Raw genomic sequence first — 25214 nt, 5'->3', positions numbered from 1 at the left:
ATATCATCCTGCTATATAATATTCGTTTCAATAACGCCGGTCGATTTTCATTTGACTATTGCCCGGGTGATATTTGTTTGAATAATAGCGATACTCATTTAAATAGGCCTAATATCCGGCCTGTTGATATTCCTTTCGATAATGCAAGTGCTGAAAAACATTCCAATTCCTTGTGTTTGATCATCGGACAGCGTAGAAAATACTTGAAAAATGTATAGCAAAAGAATGCTTTAACACAATTTATGCATGATGGGCGGTTATACGTCGGGCGTAATAAGGAGGGCGCAGCCTTAGTGAAATTATTTATAAGACGTATTACCGCCCGAGTGTATAAATAGTGTTAAAATACTGTTTTGTTACAAATCATTTCGATTCTTATATGAGCCGCGCCATGAGAAAACCAACACAGTGATTTTGCGACCAGCATGGATCCAGACCAGCCTGTGCACCCGCGCAGTCTGGTAAGGATCCATGCTGTTCGCTAACAGTTTCTGTAATTGCTATAGGCTTTGAAATCGGATGCGCAGGCTGGTCTGCATCTATGCTGGTCGCAAAGCCACTATGTTGGTCTTCCCATGGCGCGGCTCACATGTCCTTAAGGTAGTTCTGCACTTTCGGATCGAATTTTTTTCTACAATGTAGAATTTGATTAAACTCTGATTTTTCAAAACTTCGGAACATCGGAATATACTAAGGAAATTCAGCAAATAAAAAAGATAGGGTCGTGTGCTTGATTTTTTTGCTAGAATGATTTGAAAAATTTGGATCTCGCGCAATTTTTCGTAATGGGAGTCTATGGGAAAATCGCAACTTTCATAACATTTTCGCGAATAGAATTTTTTCTAACATGTAGATTTTGATTAAACTTCTCACAGTGGTAAACAGACATATGGCCTATAATATGGTGAAATAAAATGTATAGGTCTGTCTGCTTATTTTTGTGATATCTGGCCATGATTAAAGTAAACCGCCCATTTCAAGCTATATTTAAGACATTATTTTGAATTATGTAACGTGTCACATGTTTTTATATCATATTTTAACTTTAGAAAGATACATACAGTGTCATTTTAAAAAAATTAACGCACAAATTACCATTAACTGATAAACTGAGTTTCATTTCCGTACGCCGAATCAGGAAGGTCTAATACGTATCAGTTGTTCCAGGCCGAATCCAGGCTTTATTCTACGTTTTCCGGATAAATGACGTTACGCCATCACTTCCGGTTTATCAAACGTGCAGAACTACCTTAATCTAAAACAGTAGATAAAATAAGAAGAGCTACATTTTATCGCAACAAATCTTTTGACGTCACCACACGTAAACGTGACGTGAAGCGTGGCAGTATAATGGGGAAACGCGACAGTATGACAGTGAAGCGTGACAGTATAATGGCAAAGCGCGAAAGTATGATGGTGAAGCGTGACAGTATAATGGCGAAGCGCGAAAGTATGACGGTGAAGCGTGACAGTATAATGGCGAAGAGCGACAGTACGATGGAGAAGCGCGACCGTGTGATGTCACCATGGTACTGTCGATTACGACATGGTACTGTTGCGCTTCGCCATTGCACTGTCGTACCTTTGCGCTTTGCGTTCATAGGGAGAAGGCGCTGGCCGTATGGATCAACGTAGAAAACTTACAAAATTAAATTTAAACTGCAGAGAACCACAATGCGACATACTGACCGCGATGCAATCAACAATTACCTATAAATACATATATTTCTACAATTCAATATGATTTTGATGTGACTTACTTTACCAGAGTGTCCAGTCTTGAAGCCGTCAATACCTGCCCTTTAGCACATTCTCGACATGAACTTCTGTATGGTATGGACACCAACCTTCTGTGTTGAGTATTTTGGTCCCCGTCAGCCGTTTTAGTTGCCAACGGTCGCCGATAGAACGGACCATCTTCAGGAACTAAGGATAAGTATTTTTGGAAGAGGTTCACGACACATCTTGGATTACTGTCGTTGGCGTACTGCTTAATGTCCTTAGCAAGTACTTTCTTGTGAAAAATGCCTCCCTGAACGGTTTTAGATCTACCACCAATATACCGTATGAACTGGCCAACATCATCTCTACCGAATGTAAATTGAGTCACAGAAAGGTCGGCGTGCTCGTCGGCTGCTCGGAGACCAAATAACTTGCAGGCGTAGAGATAAACTGCATATTGGAGACAGGCAGCATCATTTAAACTGAACACGGAGCTCCAAAGAATGTCTTCCTCTGTCCTATTTATAGGTTTAGCCTGTTTCTTAACCTTGTTAATGGAAACATTAAGTTCCTTCATCCTGGCGTCAAGGCATTCGCGTAAGTCGGCAAAGTCAGGCTTTGACCTGTCAAAGAAGTTCAAATCGTAGCGTCTGCAAGTGTCCCGCAAGTACCGCCAAATGGATATGCATAGCTGTCTCAAGGATTCAGCCGGATATTCACTACCATCCTGTCTTCTCACCTACAATTATGAGACAGAATAGTTAAGTCTATGTAAAGACATGATGATTCAACATGAACGTTTTACTCGAAACCCAGTGTGTTTATTTTTGCTCTTAAGGGTTCTGGTCACAAACCGATAAACACAGATATTATGTTTCCAACAGTCAGGCTCAGTTCTGTCTTTTTTGCATTATACCATAAACAATGATATTGAAAGAGAGCTTTAATGGAAGACCCAAGCCGGGCCTCTGGTAGATAGCTCACCTGAATATGGTATTGTCTTAAATTACAGGTGCCAAGTTTCATGAAAATAAAACAAACACTGAAACTTGTAGCGCGGCATTAATTTTCATCAGACTTGGCCCAATTTAGCTTGACCAATATTTTACACATTATTCTTAAATATGTTAAGGATAAATGCCACAGTTACTTATATGTACATGGTATAATATATGTATATAGGCAAACATTTTCCCTTTAACCTGTGTGTACTGACTAAGAGTCAAGTTTAAAACGGAATAATGTATTAAAAATCATAGGTAACCAGACTTGGTATTGAATTATCTCCTGTTGAAAACAGAATGTTTCAGTATTTTTCGACAGACTTTCAAGGGCAGATAATTCATGACTAAGGCTAGGTACGTATGATTTGTTTTGACTTATATTTCCATTTTGATTTGAGTTTCTGTCAGTAAACACAGTTTCTGTCTGTAAGAAAGCTTTGCCCCATGTCAATATGGACACTATGGCAAATGTCCTTATCTATAACAAAGTAATAAACCAAAGTCCTGGTCTTTCACATGGGTCAAATTTCTCTAAACCTTGTATACTGACTGTAAATACATTCTGAAACTGAAATATAAATTAAAACACACCCTTTTCTTGCCTTGATTTCGAATTATCTGCCATGGACAATTGCACTTTTAAGTATTTTCTGATTTTCAAGGACAGATAATTTAAGATCAAACCTGGGTACCTATAAGCAGATAAGTTTTAATACATTTTCCGTTTTAAACATGACTCTCAGTCAGTACACAAAGTTTAAAGAAATTATGTCCGTAGGAAACCTTTTGCTTATATGCATATAAGCAACTATGGGAATCATGCAAAATGAAAACAGCTATATTATGAACATAGCATTTTCTTGTAGGTCTTTAAGCGGTGTGGTTCAAAATTGGTGTGATTGAGCCAGTTTTTAAACTCGGATCTTACAGTAACGCCTATTATATTCAGTTTTTGGTTACATTTGGTCAATGAATCGCAATCGTATTAGATCATGTGGTCAGAACAGTATTATAATTAAACTGTGTTAAAATTAGATACAAAAAGATTGAGCAAGGGAGAAATTAGAGTGTAAACAATGTTAATGTGAACCAGGCTTTCAACGATACTTAAAGCTGAAATGAGCATTTTGTTCTCAGGTACGCTACATTTTTTGTGAACCTACTTAGCTCATTTAATATTTTGTGACCTCATGCTTTTTCAAAACATTTAAGGTGCTGACAGCTATTACAGAGACCTTTTACAGTGTTATGCGAAGTACAGTATTCGATATACAACAACCCCTATTAAACTGTACATGTTAAAATGTATTATATAGTTAAAATGTATCGTACCTCCAAAATAAAACGACACATCCAGTGACAAAGCTCCGCTGCACCAATATCGACAGTAAGGGGTGGTACTAACACGTAAGGCGCACTCTCTTTCAGTCCAGCGGAAATAGTCCTGTCATTTCGCCATTTTCCCCAATCATCCCAGGTATTGACGTCCCAGCGAGTGTTTTTCTGCGTATTTAACGGCGTAGAAGACGCTTGTAGCTTTTTGACGTCAGATGACTTGGCTTCAAAGTTAAACCTTTTACTGCTGCAATTACCAGTTTCCGTTTTATTGGCTTCCACATTTAAGTCACCAATCGTTTGTGAATATGGAAAGTTACCAGATTTTACGTCCATGTCTAAAACGTTATCCAAGTTGAACTGACTTAGTACAAAGTCTGTTTCAATGTCGAACCAGTTTGCATCGACAGGCTCAATATCTACTTGACTCAATAGTACGTTTGTTTCCTCGTCGAAAACAGCGTCCGCCATTTTTGACAACGTATATATTATGTATAGTAATGTACAAGCACATGTACTGCCACCCTGCACGAAAATTTCGGGTAATACCACTGGCCGATACATTGTATTAGAAAGGCACGCGATAATAATTAAATGTTTATGTTTCAAAAGATTTATTTATTTATTTATTTATTTATTTAGTACACTTATCGTCGTATAAGTCAGATACAGTTACTCGTTTTTTCTTCAAAAGTGTCCTCTTACAGACGTAAGAAGCCGCTTCGCTAGGACGAACACCAATATTGTCCGAGGCTGACTTCTTACGTCTGTAAGAGGACACTTTTGAAGAAAAACTCGTACTGTATCTACATTTATTACATAATTTTATATAAAATAGACTCTATTTTAACAGTGTCACAGTTGATAGTCAGGGTTTTCATGCTTTTTCAGTGACAATTCAAGGTTAAAAGGTAGGACGGGAACAGGGCTTTAAACAAATGACTGTTAACGATGTACTTTACATTAAGGTCTGGAGTAAAAATTATTGAAGTCTTGATTTCGTAATGAAGTATAGCTTTTGTGGACGATACTAAACAAAAATGCCATAAGTGAAGTTCTTAATAGGAAGTAAAGCCTATATATATATAGTGTTTTATAATACGTAACAATTGAAGATAAAAATAAAATGTTGAAACAAGATTGTGCCTTAACACAACATATGGTCTCGTGAAATTTGCTGTTAGTCAACAATAAAGTGTAGGCTACAAGTTGTTCCTTATACTTGTATAACACGCAAAAATAAACATCAAAATTACCTAAAGTTTATATCCCCTCTATAACGAAATCCTAGTACATGTACCGCCCCTGATCGGACATAGTACGGAAAGTAACCCGTATTCTAGTATTACAATCGATTATTGTATTTCTCTCCCTTTATAAAGGGCGAAATAACCGAATCGGTTTCGGTGTACTATATTTAAACTGGGAAAAAACCCATATTACATGTATTGATTTCTGGAGAAAAAGAAACGTTGATGTGACACTGAAGTAAGGTAAGAGTATTTAAATGTTAATTAGGGCCTACACTGTCTAACATAGAATGTTTCAATTCATAAATCTTAGAATGATTTAGATCTAGATCTACTACGTTTAACTTGTCTAGAGCTGCACACAACACCTAGATCTACTGTGACATAGGCCTACACGTAATGAAAACGAAAGTGGTTGAAAATAGCGTCCTGTATTTAGTCCAGCTGATCACTGTCACGCAAAGTAAAGAAATGTTTTCGGACTTACAGTTTAGTATTATGGAATTCAGCGAGATTAATGTGTTATAAATTACGATTTAAAACCGAAAATGAAAGTAGGCTGACATTTTATAGTCACAGTGACACCTGGGGTGTAGTCAAAATAATTCGACTTTCAGTAATGAGATTGTTTCATATTTGTGACTGGGCAATCTAAACGTCAAAACTTTAAAGGACCAAAATAATGGAGGATATAGGGAATCTGTCGTTGGTGTTCGGTTACGGTCAGAAAATCCCAACCCGAGGGCGCACCGCTCAAATCTTAAACGAGGCTGTGCCGAGTTTAAGACTTGAGCGGTGCACCCGAGGGTTGGTATTTCCGATCTTCACCGAACACCAATGATGGATTCTATTTCTCACTTACCTCAACAGAAACAATGAAAACAAGAGCCATGTTAGACATGGCTAATCCCCCCGCCGGGCATATTATAATTGAAGGCTAAAGTTCCTGGCAAGTTAGTGTCTGAAAGTATTAATTCTGGGGAAAGCTTTGAAGAACCGTTTAGTTGTGGTCCGCATCAGGGGTTTTAAAGATGTGGAAGAAAGAATAAGTCAGTGGTGAGGTGGTTTACTGCTAAATTTTATTAATTTTCATGAACAGTATAGCTATGATGTTTTTCTATATGGCTACTGTATAAAGAAGGAATGGAAAGCTAACAGGGAACCAGGGCTTTTTCTGGCCATTTTGGGAAAAAGGCCCCTGTGCTTTTTGGGAATTTTCGACTCGCGAATACTGTCATATTGGGAAATATATGTATCGGTTAAACATCCAAATTAGGAATGTATTTCCATGAAAATCAGTCTTTTTTTTTCCTTATGTATATTCCTGTGATTTGTACTGCTAATATTCATAAAAGGAGACTGCTTTATATTCAAATTCAATAAAATCTACAATACTATGCTTGCAACACTATAATTTGCAACAAAATACCTAGGTCTAAAAAAAAAAAAAAAAGAAAAAAAAATTTTTTTTTTGTTTTTTTGTTTTTGCTTTGATTGGGAATTTTTGAACAGCTATTGGGAAAAAGTATGCATATTTGCCATTGGGAATGGGGCCGAATTTCGGCCCCGTGGGACACGCTGAAAAAGCCCTGGGGAACAAGAGTGCCAGAATGTCACAATATACGCCCATTACAGCAAATTTCTTTACTCTAGCAGCTGTATTTGCAAATGGAATTTTAATTTTGTGGTTGTTTAGTAATCATTGTAAGTCTTTTGTTTTCTAAGTCCACAAAAAGCTCCTTACAAGGTAGAGATACCTTAAAATACACCTAAAATTGGAAAGTAACATCTACGTTGTACCACAGAAAAGTGGTCTTGTTTTTTCCCTACGGTCAATTATAAAAATGTTACAATATAAGTTATTTATAGTAACAACTAAGGGAAGTTAATCTTCAAAAAAAAAAAAAAAAAATTAAAAAAAATAATAATAATAAAAAAATAAAATTGTAAGTCCACACAAAAATCTTTACCAGGTATAGATTGGTCAAAATACACCTCAAAATTGGATGTAGCATGCATGTTGTACTACAGAAAAGTGGTCTCGATTTTTCCCTACGACTAGTAATGAAAAAGTTACAATAAAAGCTATTTAAAGTAACAACAAAGAGAAGTAATTCTAAAGAAGGGAACTGCGCATGACACTTCGTCTCATGATGGTGTATAATTGTGCCAAGTTACATCAAAATCCCTCCATGCATGAAGAAATGCTTCGGACAAAGTCATTCTTGTATCTGACCTTAGACCTAGGGACCTGGATCTTGCGCATGACACTCCGTCTCGTGGTGGTGAACATTTGTGCCAAGTTATATCAAAATCCCTCTATGCATGAAGAAGAAATACTCCGGACAAGGTTTTCATTCTTGTATCCTTTGACCTCTAAATGTGACCTTGACCTTAGACCTAGGGACCTGGTTCTTGCGCATGACACTCTGTCTCGTGGTGGTGAACATTTGTGCCAAGACATATCATAATAACTCCATGCATGAAGAAGATATGCTCCGGACAAATTTTTTTAAGAAAATATGATAAAGGGGAATAACTCAAAAAAAGGCAAGGTAGAGTTATTGTTCTTGCACATTGCATTTCCTCCCAATGTGTTCTATCAGTGTATGAAGTTTGAAGAAAATCCCTCCAGTACTTTTGGAGTTATGCTCCGGACAAATTTTTTTAAGAAAATAAGATAAAGGGGAATAACTAAAAAAAAGGCAAGGTAGAGTTATTGTTCTTGCACACTGCACTTCCTCCCAATGTGTTCTATCAGTGTATGAAGTTTGAAGAAAATCCCTCCAGTACTTTTGGAGTTATGCTCCGGATAAAGATCGTTGCGGACGGACGGACGTACGCACGCACGGACGGAGAGCATTTCTAATATCCCCTTCGCCTTTGGCGGGGGGATAAACAAGCATGAAAATATGGAAATATTTAAAACGCGGGAAATTGACGTCCATAAGCAGAATGATAAGATAATTAAAGATATTTAAGTTATTCTCAATTTGTCGTCGTAACGGCGTTTGCAGGTTTAGCGATGAACTTTGCCGGTTCGTTATGTCACATGTGCAGTGTAACTGGTATCAAGGTTATATTGCTGTAATTCGGTCAAAAATGTGCTTCCGTGGTGTATACGTAGTCGGAAGAAGTACCTAATAAATAGATGTTTTTGTTTTTTTCATATTTCGCGCATTGGCGCGTACATCGGGGGCCAAATGGGCTTTATTACACTCGTGGAATGAATTTTCCATAAAATAGGACACTTTTCATGCTAGCTAGTATTTGCATGTTTTTGGAGTTGTTTACTTGAAAACGAAAGTAGGGTGTTTATTCTGCGGATGCGGCAATATGAGGGTACCTGATTTCAGTTGACTTGCATTTCACTGCATATTATTCAACACCCCTTTTTTCCTTTTTTGTTTTCTTGAAGCAAATGTATGGATATGTTTAATGTGGAAAATAGGTCTACGACGGAGTGAAAATCTAGAAACGGAAAGAAGATGGTTCTGAAGTAGCTGAATTTTATATGAAACAAAGAACATTTTCTTTTATTGGTATATACCCTCAAGAAGCAAACTGAGTAGGCGGAAGATTGTTGTAAGATATACAATTTGAAAATACCAGGCATCAATGTTGAATATATCTAAATAGCAATGTGACCGTAAACTCGCTGTACAGTTTACAATACAGTTACACATTTGATTGCATCAGGCCGTGTCGAATTTAATATCGACGTGCTTTATGCGTTAAAGTCTTGGACAGAACTTTTCAGAATGAATATTCTTATGCATTTTCGTAACAAAATCACAAAGATTATTATCAACCCAGTCGTACTGAGATATGTATTTAGTGTAATATAAATATAGCGTTATCGAAATAACAGGTTTTACTTTGGTTTCCCATTTGTTTAAACTAAAAATAGAAATGGATTTTCAAAGTTGTTACTTAATTTAGATTATACGTAAAACCATCGGAGATAAGACAATGTGCATTTACATTAACTTTAAGATAACGTGTATGAAGATAAGCTAGAAGAATTCATATAATGTCGGATTAACAACGATAAAATAAGGTAAGCGTATATACAGAGAGAGATCTATATCTTAAAATTGTATGAATGGAATGCAGTTAATTAATTCACTGTACAAACAAAACCACAGTCATTTGTTTCGGTCAATAAAACAGATAAAATTCAATATTACAATTTGAGGCTAGATGGGTGTACTAATAAACTTTGATAATGTGGCAGTTGACCTCAATACAATCAACACTGTTTATTTTCCAATACAGGTAAATCCAACAATTGCTTTACAATAGATCTGTGACAGATTATCTTTGAACACCCCTGGACTTATTGGACTCAACTGCCACATTATCAAAGCTTATTAGTAATACTGAATTGAATCCGTTTTATTGACCGAAACAAGTGCCTGTGAACAAAACCACGCGCTTAAAATCTTTATAGGGCTAAAATTCAATATTATTATACCTCTGACTCACATAATTTCCCATTAGTTTAACTTGAATAAAATATTTTATTATATACCTTATAAATTCTGTAAAAAATCGGCTTGTATTCCACAATTAAATATGAACAGACAGACCAAAATTCCGTATTGTACTTTTTAAATTCCGTTTGGCTGCATGGTTATTTTTATATAAATAATGCAAACATTTTATAATAAAATTTTAAGCCTCTAAAATAGCACATTTTTATCTGATGGCTGAACCATACATGTTCGGAGCCAGGGGCAATAACAATATCAATGTAGAAACAGCCTGCTGGAGTAACGTCCCTCTTAATGAATAAAACTTATAATATATGCAAAGAAGAACAAACATAGGGACGGGAGCCAGTCTAAATTCCGTATTTTACCTTCCGTATTGTATGCTGCCGGACTATTTTCATAAACAGCATGACCCAACACATTTCTATAAATAGTGCACATAAAAACTTCACTAAGTTCCATTTTTTAATATCGATAAACATTGAAGATTTCGTTCAAGAACAAAACAAGAATCAAAATGGTAAAGGTATATAATAAAAGGGTCATTATAACAGTAACTAGATCTGGGACTTAGTATTCGGCTTTCGTGGATTTTGCAAGGTCGGATCACACTCGGCGCTTGCGCGCCACGTGAGATCCGATCTGGCAAAATCCTCTCGATCCCAGATCAATCTACTGTTATAATAACCCTATTTTATTCCCCAGTGATTTTATATCATATGCGCAAAATCGTTTTTTTTCAATTTCTGCGCAAGTGATATGATCCATAATTTCATATCACATGCGCAACAGTGTTATTTTGTTTTTCTGCGCATGTGATATTATTTTTTCATATCACCCGTTGAGAGATTGATACTTTTGCATTGGAGAGAGAAAGAAAAACGTAAATACTGGAATGCAGAATATTGAAACCGTAGTGAACTGCAAATAAGTTCATAGGGGTTACACCCATTAAATATGTTTTAAAACTGATTCCTGGTTTTTAGCTCACCTGTTACGTACATAGTGACAAGGTGAGCTTTTGTGATCACCCGTCGTCTGTCCGTCCGTCTGTCCGTCCGTTTGTCAACAATTTCTTGTCTGCATGATAACGGTTTCATTTATGATTTTATTTTAACCAAACTTGCACACATCACCATAAGATCTCGGTTTCTTTCTTGAACTGACAAGATCCCATTATGAGTTATGTCCCCTGAAAGGGTCAAAATTAGCTAATTTGACCTTGTCTGCACAATAGCAGCTTTATGATTTGAATTTTATAAAACTGGCACACAACTTGTATCACCATAAGCTCTTGGTTCTTTTCTTGCACTGGCCAGATTGCATTATGGGTTCCAGTGATATGGCCCCTGAAAGGACCAGAATTAGCTATTTTGACATTGTCTGCACAATAGCAGCTTCATTTATGATTTTATTTTAATCAAACTTGCACACAACTTGTTTCATCATAAGATCTTGGTTCCTGTCTTGAAATGGCGAGATTCAGTTATGGGTTCCAGAGTTATGGCCCCTGAAAGGGCCAGAATTAGCTATGTTGACCTTGTCTGCACAATAGTAGCTTCATTTATGATTTGAATTTAATCAAACCTGCGCAAAACTTGTGTCACCATAAGATCTCAGTTCCTTTTTTGAACCAGCCAGATCTCTTAATTGGTTCCAGTGTTAGGGCCCCTTAAAGGTCCAAAATCGGCTATTTTAGCTTTTGCAGCCATTTTAATAGAGACTTCATTTATGGTTTTATTTGATACAAACTTCCAAAATATCTTCAGCAACAATAAATCTTGGATTCCATGACACATCAGATCCAATCGTAGGTTCGGGAGTTATTTTATATCTGATTACCTCCCCTGATTGTAATCAAAATGAATTTATATCAGTAAGTACTTATAGGACTTATCTAAAATTTCATTATTGTCATTACTAATAGTTGGACAGAGACAGTCAGGGTAGATAACTATGGACTGATTTTATATCAAATTACCTCCCTTTATTTATCCCCCCGCCAAAGGCGAAGGGGATATTAGAAATGCTCTCCGTCCGTGTGTGCGTGCGTGCGTCCGTCCGCAACGATCTTTGTCCAGAGCATAACTCCAAAAGTACTAGAGGGATTTTCTTCAAACTTCATACACTGATAGAACACACTGGGAGTAAGTGCAGTGTGCAAGAACAATAACTCTACCTGCCTATTTTCTGAGTTATTCCCCTTTATCATATTTTCTTAAAACATTTTGTCCGGAGCATAACTCCAAAAGTACTGGAAGGATTTTCTTCAAACTTCATACACTGATAGAACACATTGGGAGGAAGTGCAATGTGCAAGAACAATAACTCTACCTTGCCTATTTTTTGAGTTATTCCCCTTTATCATATTTTCTTAAAACATTTTGTCCGGAGCATAACTCCAAAAGTACTGGACGGATTTTCTTCAAACTTCATACACTCTCACCTGAGCAATGCTCAGGTGAGTTTTTCTGATCGCTCCATGTCTGGCGTCCGTCGTCTGTCTGTCTGTCTGTCTGTCGTCTGTCAACATTTGGCTTGTGTATGCAATAGAGGCTGCATTTTTCAACTGATCTTCATGATATTTAGTCAGAATGATAACATTGATGAAATCTAGGCCGAGTTCGAAAATGGGTCATTTCGGATCAAAAACTAGGTCACTAGGTCAAATCAAAGAAAAACCTTGTGTATGCAATAGAGGCTGTATTTTTCAATTAATCTTTATGAATATTGGTCAGAATGATAACCTTGATGAAATCTAGGCCGAGTTCGAAAATGGGTCATCTCGGGTCAAAAACTAGGTCACTAGGTCAAATCAAAGAAAAACCTTGTGTATGCGATAGAGGCTGTATTTTTCAATTGATCTTCATGAATATTGGTCAGAATGATTGTCTTGATAAAATCTAGGCCGAGTTCGAAAATGGGTCATCTCGGGTCAAAAACTAGGTCACTAGGTCAAATCAATTAAAAACCTTGTGTATGCGATAGAGGCGGTATTTTTCAATTGATCTTCATGAATTTAGGTCAGAATGATAATCTTGATGAAATCCAGGCCGAGTTCAAAAATGGGTCATCTGGGGTCAAAAACTAGGTCACTAGGTCAAATCAAGGAAAAACCTTGTGTATGCGATAGAGGCTGTATTTTTCAATTGATCTTCATGAATTTTAGTCAGAATAATAACCATGATGAAATTTAAACCAAGTTCGAAAATGGGTCATCTGGGGTCAAAAACTAGGTCACTAGGTCAAATCAAAGAAAAACCTTGTGTATGGAATAGAGGCTGTATTTTTCAACTGATCTTCATGAAATTTAGCCAGAATGATTACCTTGATAAAATCTAGGCCGAGTTCGAAAATGGGTCATCTGGGGTCAAAAACTAGGTCACTAGGTCAAATCGAAGAAAAACATTGTGTATGCAATAGAGGATGTATTTTTCAATTGATCTTCATGAAATTTGGTCAGAGTGATTGCCTTGATGAAATCTAGGTCTTGTTTGAATATGGGTTATCTGAGGTCAAAAACTAGGTCACTAGGTCAAATTAAAGAAAAATCTTGTGTATGCGATAGAGACTGTTTTTTTTTTCAATTGATTTTTATGAAATCTGGTCAGGATGATTGCCTTAATGGAATCTAGGTCGAATTTGAATATGGGTCATCTGAGGTCAAGAACTAGGGCACTTGGTCAAATCAAAGAAAAAACTTGTGTATGTGATAGAGGCTGTATTTTTCAGTTGATCTTCATGAATTTTGGTCAGAATGATTGCCTGGATAAAATCTAGGTCGAGTTTGAACATGGGTCATCTAGGGTCAAAAACTAGGTCATATCTAAGAAAATGCTTGTTTTATCGCAAGAGACCAATTTTTTGGTCCAATCTTAATGAAAATTGGTCAGAATATTTGTTTCCATGAAATCACTAGGTCAAACATGTTTTACACTGTTATGGTGTGTTTCTTAGGTGAGCGACCTAGGGCCATCTTGGCCCTCTTGTTTGAGTTATTCCCCTTTATCATATTTTCTTAAAACATTTTGTCCGGAGCATAACCCTAAAAGTACTGGAGGGATTTTCTTCAAACTTCATACACTGATAGAACACATTGGGAAGAAGTGCAGTGTGCAAGAACAATAACTCTGCCTTGCCTATTTTTTTGAGTTATTCCCCTTTATCATATTTTCTTAAAAAAAATTGTCTGGAGCATATCTTCTTCATGCATGGAGGGATTTTGATATATCTTGGCACAAATGTTTACCACCACAAGGTGGAGTGTCATGCGCAAGAACCAGGTCCCTAGGTCTAAGGTCAAGGTCATACTTAGAGGTCAAAGGATACAAGAATGAAAACCTTGTCCCGAGCATTTCTTCTTCATGCATAGAGGGATTTTGATATAACTTGGCACAAATTTTAACCACATCAAGACGGAGTGTCATGCGCAAGATCCAGGTCACTAGGTCTAAGGTCAAGGTCACACTTAGAGGCCAAAGGTCAGATACAAGAATGACTTTGTCCAAAGCATTTCTTCTTCATGCATGGAGGGATTTTGATGTAACTTGGCACAATTATACACCATCATGAGACAAAGTGTCATGCGCAGTTCCCTTCTTTAGAATTACTTCCCTTTGTTGTTACTTTAAATAGCTTTTATTGTAACTTTTTCATTACTAGTCGTAGGGAAAAATTGAGACCACTTTTCTGTAGTACAACATGCATGCTAAATCCAATTTTGAGGTGTATTTTGACCAATCTCTACCTGATAAAAGATTAACTTCCCTTAGTTGTTACTATAATTAACTTATATTGTAACATTTTTATAATTGACCGTAGGGAAAAAACAAGACCACTTTTCTGTGGTACAACATAGATGTTACTCTCCAATTTTAGGTGTATTTTATTATATATAAGGTATCTCTACCTGGTAAGGAGTTTTTTTGTGGACTTAAAAAACAAAAGACTTACAATGATTACTAAACAACCACAAAATTAACATTCCATTTGCAAATACAGCTGCTAGAGTAAAGAAATTTGCTGCGACGGGCATATATTGTGACATTCTGGCACTCTTGTTCCCTGTTAGCTTTCCATTCCTTCTTTTTACAGTAGCCATATAGAAAAACATCATAGCTATACTGTTCATGAAAATTAATAAAATTTAGCAGTAGACCACCTCACTACTGACTTATTCTTTCTTCCACATCTTTAAAACCCCTGATGCGGACCACAACTAAACGTTTCTTCAAAACTTTCCCCAAAATTAATACTTTCAGACACTAACTTGCCAGGAACTTTAGCCTTCAATTATAATATGCCCGGCGGGGGGATTAGCCATGTGTAACATGGCTCTTGTTTCAAATTAAAAAGGGTAGATCTCCGTAACTAATGACGATACTGATCTGAAATTTCATTTAAGTCAACAGATTTATTTGGCAGGTCCTTCTTTTGTTCACTTACAATATTTTTTAATTACTTCCCTTTTACGTTACTATAAATAGCTTATATTCAGTATCCTTTTTATTATTGGCCTTAGGGAAAAACTGAGACCACTTTTCTGTGGTACAACATGGATGGTACCTCCAGTTTTTAGGTGTCTTTAGGTGTACATCTGTACCTTGTAAGAATTTTTTCTTTCTTTTTGGTTAAATTTCTTCCTTTTGTTGTTCCTGTCCTTTGGATTTTTTTCTGAGGACCTTCTTGTCCTCAAGTGCAATGACAACAGGTGAGCAATATAGGGCCATTATAGCCCTCTTGTTCATATTTAGATATTTTCAGGAGTAAATTCCTTCTACTCAATTCCAAATTTACCATTTACTCATTAACACAAATTATGATGAGTACTCACAGGCCAGCAAACTTATCTGGAGCCCTGCCAGTCCAATGTTGATAAAACTTCACAGAAATAGTTCGTGCATGATCCTTATTAAAATTAGTGAAAGAAATGATTTAAATACAAAACTCTGGTTACCATGGCAATCGAAAGGATTTTTAGCCCACTATCATCAGATGGTGGGCTATTAAAATCATTCTGCGTCCGTGGTCCGTCCGTCCATTAACAATTTCTCGTTATCGCATCTCCTCAGAAACTACCAGGGGGATTTTGACCAAACTTTGTCAGAATGATGTATTGGTACCCTAGTTGTGTCCCCCTGAAAATCAGACTGGTTCAACAATTTATGAGTGAGTTATGGCCCTTTGTTTATTTCTGTAATTTACATAGATTTATATAGGGAAAAACTTTAAAAACCTTCTTGTCAAAAACCACAGAGCCTAGGGCTTTGATATTTGGTATGAAGTATCATCTAGTGGTCTTCTACCAAGGTGATTCAAATTATTTTTCTGGGGTCAAATATGGCCCCGCCCTGGGGTTCACATGGTTTATATAGACTTATATAGGTAAAAACTTTGAAAAACCTCTTGTCCAAAACCACAGGGCCTTGGGCTTTGATATTTTGTATGTGACGTCATCTAGTGGTCTTCAACTAAGATTGTTCAAACTATACCCCTAGAGTCAAATATGGCCCCGCCCTGGGGGTCATATGGTTTACATAGACTTATATAGGGAAAAACGTTGAAAATCTTCTTGTCCAAACCACAAAGCCTAGGGCTTTGATATTTGTAATGTAGCATCATCTAGTGGTTCTCTACCAAGTTTCTTCAAATTATCCCCCTAGGGTCAAATATGGCCCGCCCTGGGGGTCACATGATTCATATAGACTTATATAGGGAAAAGCTTTTAAAATCTTCGTGTCAATAACTACTATATTCAAACTTGGACCACATGTATATTTTTGAGTGGCAAGATGAACCTTGACATGAGTTGACCTTGATTTTGACCTAGTGACCTACTTTCATATTTCTGTAGCTACAGCCTTCAAATTTGGACCACATGCATAGTTTTGTGCACCGGAAAAACATTGACCTTGACTTTGACCTAGTGACCTTCTTTCACATTTTTGAAGGTACAGGCATCAAATTTGGACCATGTGCATAGTTTCGTGTTTCAAAATGAAATTTGACATTGATTTTGACCTAGTGACCTTCTTTCACATTTCTCAAGCTACAGCCTTCAAATTTGGACCACCTGCATAGTTTTGTGTACCGAAAAAAACTTTGACCTTGACATTGACCTAGTGACCTACTTTCACATTTTTGAAGGTACAGTCTTCAAATTTGGACCACATGCATAACTTTGTGTTTCGAAATTAAATTTGACATTGATTTTGACCTAGTGACCTACTTCCACATTTCTCAAGCTACAGTCATCAAATTTTGACCACATGCATAGTTTTGTTTATCGAAAACACTTTGACATTGACCTAGTGACCTGTACCTAAAGGTACAGGCTTCAGATTTGGACCACATGCATAGTTTTGTGTTCCGAAATGAAATTTGACCTTGATTTTGACCCAGTGACCTACTTTCACATTTCTCAAGCTACAGCCTTCAGATTTGGACCACATGCATGGTTTTATGTACCGAAACAGACTTTGATCTTTACATTACCTAGTGACCTACTTTCACAATTTTGAAGATACAAGCTTCAGATTTGGACCACATGCATAGTTCTGTATTCTGAAATAAAATTTGACCTTGATTTTGACCTATTGACATACTTTCACATTTCTCAAGCTACAGCCTTCGAATTTGGACCACTTGCATAGTTTGGTTTACCGAAATGAAGTTTGACCTTAAGATTGACCTAGTGACCTACTTTCACATTTCTGTAGCTATAGGCTTCAAATTTAGACCACATGCATAGGATTGTGTACAGAAACAAACTTTGACCTTGACATTGACCTAGTGACCTACTTTCACATTTTTGAAGGTACAGGCTTCAATTTCGGACCACATGCATAGATTTGTGTTCTGAAGTGAAATTTGACCTTGATTTTGATCTAGTGACATACTTACCATTTTCTCAAGCTACAGCCTTCAAATTTAGACCATTTGCATAGTTTTGTGTACCAAATTTAACTTTGAGCTTAAGATTGACCTAGTGACCTACTTTCAAATTTCTCAAGCTACAGCCTACAAACTTGATGCACATGCATAGTTTTGTGTACAAAGAACTTTATCCTTAAAATTGATCTAGTGACCTACTTTCACATTTCTCAAGCTACAGCTTTTGAATTTGGACCACATGCACAGTGTTGTGTACGGAAATGAAATTTGAGCTAGTCAATAAGTCTTGAAATTAGGAACACCCAAAAACGGCTCATTGGTGTGCGACAAGATCACTCTGTGATCTCTTGTTTTTAAAAAAAATCTTCTTGTTCAAAACCACAGTAGCTAGGGATTTTATGTTATCTAATGGTTCTTTACCAAGTTTGTTCAAATTATCCTCATAGAGTCAAATATTGCCCCGCCCTGGGGTTCACATAGATTTATATATGAAAAAAAGCTTTGAAAATCTTCTGTCCAAAACTAGTGAGCCTGGGCTTTGGTATTCGGTATGTAACATCATCTACTGGTTTTCTACCAAAATTGTTCAGATTGTTTCCCTACGGTCAAAAATGGGTATCTCAAGTTAAACATAGACCTATATAGGAAAACTATTTTTTTTAAATTCTTGTCTTGAGCCGAGAGACATAGGCCTTTGATGTTTGGTAAGAAGCATTGACTGATGGTCCTCTACCAAGACTGTTCAAATTATTGCTCTGGGGTTAAAAGAGGCCCGCCCCCGGGGTTCCAATTTTAAGTAGACTTGTATAATAGAAAAAAAAACATTTCAAAATCGTCTTGTCTGAAACCACCAGACCTAGGCATTTGATATTAGGTATGTAGCATTATCTTATGTCCTCTACTAAAATTGTTCCAGTTAAAACCCTGGGGTGAAAAGAGGTCCCATCAAGGGGGTCCCAATTTTTACAAAGACTTATATATTGGAAGAAACTTCACAAATCTTATTGTTTGAAACCACTAGAGATATGCCTTTAATATCTGGTATGTAGCATTGCCGTGTGGTCCTATACTAAATGTAATCAAATTATGGCCCTTTGGTAAGAAGAGGCCTCTCCCCGGGGATACCAAGTTTTACGTAGAATTATACGAAAAAACTTCTTGGCTGAAACTGGAAGGCCTATGATTTTGATATATGGTATGTTGCATTGCCTAATTGTCCTCTTTCATATTTGGGTGAAAAGAGGCTCTGTCCTGTTGTCCCACGTCTTACTTAAACGTTATTGGTAAAAAATAGAAATATTCTTGTCTGAAAGTTCAAACAAAATCAAATCAAATAACGTCTTGACGCTTCTTGTCCGTAAGTATTGACCTGGCACTCATTAATCTTCGCCAAAATTTTCGGACGTTTTCGTTTGTTTACGGAATATTTGTATTCTAGATATATCTTTATTACCAATTTAAAAGTAATCTTTACTGGTAACGGATGAAACGGTGGTATAGTGGTAAGGTATCTAACTTCCAAGCACATTACCACTGGCTCGAAATCACCATTGATCGTCCTTTTTTATCGATACTGCTTTTATTCTCGCAGTATTTTATGTACCACATTTCATGATTTTTAATTGTTTCTCTTGTAAGATTAATTTTCTTTGAAAAGAAAACCGTTGGTTGGTCTTTTTATCACAGACAGGCCTTCATTTCAAACAATTTTTATCCGATTTTTAGCTCGACTATACGAAGTCTAAGAAGAGCTATCCTACTCGCCCAGGCGTCGGCGTCTTTGGTGCACTTTCTCTTTTTTCAACTTATCTCTGTAATTATTTGATGGATTTTATTCAAACTTGAAATACTTATTCCTCATCATCATCCACATCATCTGACATAAGGGCCATGACTCCAATATTTCATGAATTATCCCCCCTCTTCACTTAGATTTTCAGGTTAAAGTGTTGATGCACTTTCTCTCTATCTCCGTTATTAACCCACCATCATCACATGGTGGGCTATTAAAATCACTCTGCGTCCGTGGTCCGTCCGTCCGTCATTCCGTCTTTCCGTCCGTCCGTCCGTCCGTTAACAATTTCTCGTTATCGCATCTCCTCAGAAACTACTGGGGGGATTTTGACCAAACTTTGTCAGAATGATGTATTGGTACCCTAGTTGTGTCCCCCTGAAAATCAGACTGGTTCAACAATTTGTGAGTGAGTTATGGCCCTTTGTTTATTTCTATAATTTTATACATAGATTTATATAGGGAAAAACTTTGAAAACCTTCTTGTCCAAAACCAAAGAGCCTAGGGCTTTGATATTTGGTATGAAGCATCATCTAGTGGTCCTCTACCTAGATGATTCAAATTATTTCTCTGGGGTCAAATATGGGCCCCGCCCTGGGGGTCACATGGTTTATATAGACTTTAATAAGGAAAAACTTTGAAAAACCTCTTGTCCAAAACCACAGGGCCTAGGGCTTTGATATATTGTATGTGACATCATTTAGTGGTGTTCAAATTATTCCCCTAGGGTCAAATATGGCCCCGCCCAGGGGGTCATATGGTTTACATAGACTTATATAGTGAAAAACTTTGGAAATCTTCTTGTCCAAACCGCAAAGCCTAGGGTTTTGATATTTGTAATGTAGCATCATCTAGTGGTTCTCTACCAAGTTTCTTCAAATTATCCCCCTAGGGTCAAATATGGCCCCGCCCCTGGGGTCAAATGGTTCATATAGACTTATATAGGGAAAAGCTTTTAAAATCTTCTTGTCAATAACTACAACATTCAAACTTGGACCACATGTATCTTTTTGAGTGGCAAGATGAACCTTGACATGAGTTGACCTTGATTTTGACCTAGTGACCAACTTTCACATTTCTGTAGCTACAGCCTTCAAATTTGGACCACATGCAGAGTTTTGTGCACCGGAAAAAACTTTGACCTTGATTTTGACCTAGTGACCTACTTTCACATTTTTGAAGGTACAGGCGTCAAATTTGGACCATATGAATAGATCCGTGTTTCAAACTGAAATTTGACATTGATTTTGACCTAGTGACCTACTTTCACATTTCTCAAGCTACAGCCTTCAAATTTGGACCACCTGCATAGTTTTGTGTACCGAAAAAACCTTTGACCTTGTTTTTGACCTAGTGACCTACTTTCACATTTTCTCAAGCTATACAGCTTTCAAATTTGGACCACATGCATAGTTTTGTGCACCAGAAAACACTTTGACCTTGACATTGACCTAGTGACCTACTTTTACATTTTTGTAGGTACAGGCTTCAAATTTGGACCACATGCATAGTCTCGTGTTCGGAAATGAAATTTCACCTTGATTTTTACCCAGGGACCTACTTCCACATTTCTCAAGCTACGGCTTTCAAATTTTGACCGCATGAATAGTTTTGTGTATCGAAAAAACTTTGACCTTGACATTGACCTAGTGACCTACTTTCACATTTTTGAAGGTACAAGCTTCAAATTTGGACCACATGCATAGTTTTGTGTACCGAAAAAACTTTGACCTTGATTTTGACCCAGTGACCTACTTTCACATTTTTGAAGGTACAGGCTTCAAATTTGGACCACATGCATAATTTTGTGTTTCGAAATAAAATTTGACCTAGATTTTGACCTAGTGACCTACTTTAACATTTTCTCAAGCTATACAGCCTTCAAATTTGGACACATGCATAGTTTTGTGCACCAGAAAACACTTTGACCTTGACATTGACCTAGTGACCTACTTTCACATTTTTTGTAGGTACAGGCTTCAAATTTGGACCACATGCATAGTTTCGTGTTCGGAAATGAAATTTGACCTTGATTTTGACCTAGTGACCTACTTTTACATTTCTCAAGCTACAGCCTTCAAATTTTGACCGCATGCATAGTTTTGTGTATCGAAAAAACTTTGACCTTGACATTGACCTAGTGACCTACTTTCACATTTTCGAAGGTACAGGCTTCATATTAGGACCACATGCATAGTTTTGTGTACCGAAAAAAACCTTGACCTTGATTTTGACCTAGTGACCTACTTCCACATTTTCTCAAGCTATACAGCCTTCAGATTTGGACCACATGCATAGTTTTGTACACGAGAAAACACTTTGACCTTGACATTGACCTAGTGACCTACTTTCACATTTTATGTAGGTACAGGCTTCAAATTTGGACCACATGCATAGTTTCGTGTTCTGAAATGAAATTTGACCTTGATTTTGACCTAGTGACCTACTTCCACATTTCTCAAGTTACAGCCTTCAAATTTTGACCGCATGCATAGTTTTGTGTATCGAAAAAACATTGACCTTGACATTGACCTAGTGACCTACTTTCACATTTTTGAAGGTACAATCTTCAAATTTTAACCACATGCATAGTTTTGTGTACCGAAAAAAACTTTGACCTTAATTTTGACCTAGTGACCTACTTTTACATTTTTGAAGGTACAGTCTTCAAATTTGGACGACATGCATAATTTTGTGTTTCGAAATAAAATTTGACCTAGATTTTGACCTAGTGACCTACTTTCACATTTTCTCAAGCTATACAGCCTTCAAATTTGGACACATGCATAGTTTTGTGCACCAGAAAACACTTTGACCTTGACATCGACCTAGTGACCTACTTTCACATTTTTTGTAGGTACAGGCTTCAAATTTGGACCACATGCATAGTCTCGTGATCGGAAATGAAATTTGACCCTGATTTTGACCCAGGGACCTACTTCCACATTTCTCAAGCTACAGCCTTCAAATTTTGACCGCATGCATAGTTTTGTGTATCGAAAAAAACTTTGACCTTGACATTGACCTAGTGACCTACTTTCACATTTTCGAAGGTACAGGCTTCAAATTAGGACCACATGCATAGTTTTGTGTACCGAAAACAACTTTGATCTTGATTTTGACCTAGTGACCTACTTTCACATTTTTGAAGGTACAGTCTTCAAATTTGGACCACATGCATAATTTTGTGTTTCGAAATAAAATTTGACATTGATTTTGACCTAGTGACCTACTTTCACATTTTCTCAAGCTATACAGCCTTCAAATTTGGACCACATGCATAGTTTTGTACACCAGAAATACTTTGACCTTGACATTGATCTAGTGACCTACTTTCACATTTTTGTAGGTACAGGCTTCAAATTTGGACCACATGCACAGTTTCGTGTTCGGAAATGAAATTTGACCTTGATTTTGACCTAGTGACCTACTTCCACATTTCTCAAGCTACAGCCTTCAAATTTTGACCGCATGCATAGTTTTGTGTATCGAAAAAAACTTTGACACATTGACCTAGTGACCTACTTTCACATTTTTGAAGGTACAATCTTCAAATTTTGACCACATGCATAGTTTTGTGTACCGAAAAAAACTTTGACCTTGATTTTGACCTAGTGACCTACTTTCACATTTTTGAAGGTACAGTCTTCAAATTTGGACCACATGCATAATTTTGTGTTTCGAAATAAAATTTGACCTAGATTTTGACCTAGTGACCTACTTTCATATTTTCTCAAGCTATACAGCCTTCAAATTTGGACACATGCATAGTTTTGTGCACCAGAAAACACTTTGACCTTGACATTGACCTAGTGAACTACTTTCACATTTTTTTTAGGTACAGGCTTCAAATTTGGACCACATGCATAGTTTCGTGTTCGGAAATGAAATTTGACCTTGATTTTGACCTAGTGACCTACTTCCACATTTCTCAAGCTACAGCCTTCAAATTTTGACCGCATGCATAGTTTTGTGTATCGAAAAAATCTTTGACCTTGACATTGACCTAGTGACCTACTTTCACATTTTTGAAGGTACAGGCTTCAAATTTAGACCACATGCATAGTTTTGTGTACCGAAAAAAACATTGACCTTGATTTTGACCTTGTGACCTACTTTCACATTTTTGAAGGTACAGTCTTCAAATTTGGACCACATGCATAATTTTGTGTTTCGAAATAAAATTTGACCTTGATTTTGACCTAGTGACCTACTTTCACATTTTCTCAAGCTATACAGCCTTCAAATTTGGACCACATGCATAGTTTTGTACACCAGAAAACACTTTGACCTTGACATTGATCTAGTGACCTACTTTTACATTTTTTGCAGGTACAGGCTTCAAATTTGGACCACATGCATAGCTTCGTGTTCGGAAATGAAATTTGACCTTGATTTTGACCTAGTGACCTACTTCCACATTTCTGAAGCTACAGCCTTCAAATTTTGACCGCATGCATAGTTTTGTGTATCGAAAAAACTTTGACCTTGATTTTGACCTAGTGACCTACTTTCACATTTTTGAAGGTACAGTCTTCAAATTGGGACCACATGCATAATTTTGTGTTTCGAAATTTAATTTGACCTAGATTTTGACCTAGTGACCTACTTCCACATTTTCTCAAGCTATACAGCCTTCAAATTTGGACACATGCATAGTTTTGTACACCAGAAAACACTTTGACCTTGACATTGATCTAGTGACCTACTTTCACATTTTTTGTAGGTACAGGCTTCAAATTTGGACCACATGGATAGTTTCGTGTTCGGAAATGAAATTTGACCTTGATTTTGACCTAGTGACCTACTTCCACATTTCTCAAGCTACAGCCTTCAAATTTTGACTGCATGCATAGTTTTGTGTATCGAAAAAACTTTGACCTTGACATTGACCTATTGACCTACTTTCATATTTTTGAAGGTACAGGCTTCAAATTTGGACCACATGCATAGTTTTGTGTACCGGAAAAAACTTTGACCTTGATTTTGACCTAGTGATCTACTTTCACATTTTAGAAGGTACAGTCTTCAAATTTGGACCACGTGCATAATTTTGTGTTTCGAAATAAAATTTGACCTAGATTTTGACCTAGTGACCTACTTTCACATTTTCTCAAGCTATACAGCCTTCAAATTTGGACACATGCATAGTTTTGTGCACCAGAAAACACTTTGACCTTGACATTGACCTAGTGACCTACTTTCACATTTTTTGTAGGTACAGGCTTCAAATTTGGACCACATGCATAGTTTCGTGTTCGGAAATGAAGTTTGACCTTGATTTTGACCTAGTGACCTACTTCCACATTTCTCAAGCTACAGCCTTCAAATTTTGACCGCATGCATAGTTTCGTGTATCGAAAAAAACTTTGACCTTGACATTGACATAGTGACCTACTTTCACATTTTTGAAGGTACAGGCTTCAAATTTGTACCACATGCATAGTTTTGTGTGCCGAAAAAACCTTTGACCTTGATTTTGACCTAGTGACCTACTTTCACATTTTTGAAGGTACAGTCTTCAAATTTGGACCACATGCATAATTTTGTGTTTCGAAATAAAATTTGACCTTGATTTTGACCTAGTGACCTACTTTCTCATTTTCTCAAGTTATACGGCCTTCAGATTTGGACCACATGCATACTTTTGTACACCAGAAAACACTTTGACCTTGACATTGACCTAGTGACCTACTTTCACATTTTTTGTAGGTACAGGCT

The 25214-nt window shown here is 36.9% G+C and overlaps 2 protein-coding genes across 2 annotated transcripts in view; one reads left to right on the top strand and one right to left on the bottom strand.

Annotated features, from left to right (window-relative positions):
- Positions 1 to 1756: 1756 nt before the first annotated feature.
- LOC128549807 (uncharacterized) lies at positions 1757 to 4532 on the bottom strand. Its single transcript, XM_053527456.1, has 2 exons — positions 4059 to 4532; positions 1757 to 2461 (listed from the first exon to the last, which is right to left on the bottom strand). The coding sequence occupies exons 1-2, from the start codon at positions 4530 to 4532 to the stop codon at positions 1757 to 1759; spliced, it is 1179 nt and encodes a 392-aa protein (XP_053383431.1).
- A 4736-nt stretch (positions 4533 to 9268) lies between these two features.
- LOC123541038 (uncharacterized protein CXorf38 homolog) overlaps positions 9269 to 25214 on the top strand; it is a 31200-nt gene continuing 15254 nt past the window's right edge. The window contains exon 1 of the mRNA XM_053527455.1: positions 9269 to 9371. The gene's annotated coding sequence lies outside the window, so the exon portion shown is untranslated. The remainder of the gene's footprint in view (positions 9372 to 25214) is intronic.

The sequence above is a fragment of the Mercenaria mercenaria genome, chromosome 16 (assembly GCF_021730395.1).
Source record: "Mercenaria mercenaria strain notata chromosome 16, MADL_Memer_1, whole genome shotgun sequence".
Taxonomy (NCBI): Eukaryota; Metazoa; Mollusca; class Bivalvia; order Venerida; family Veneridae; genus Mercenaria; species Mercenaria mercenaria.
Note: the sequence above shows the minus strand (reverse complement) of the source record. Positions and strands in the feature narration are given on the sequence as shown.

Bases quoted from the DNA above. Each gene is read 5' to 3' on its own strand.
- LOC128549807 (XM_053527456.1), bottom strand. From the start codon at position 4,532: ATGGCGGACGCTGTTTTCGACGAGGAAACAAACGTACTATTGAGTCAA. The intron at 2,462-4,058 runs GTACGATACATT...TCATAATTGTAG, and splicing joins TGTGTCGTTTTATTTTGGAG to GTGAGAAGACAGGATGGTAG.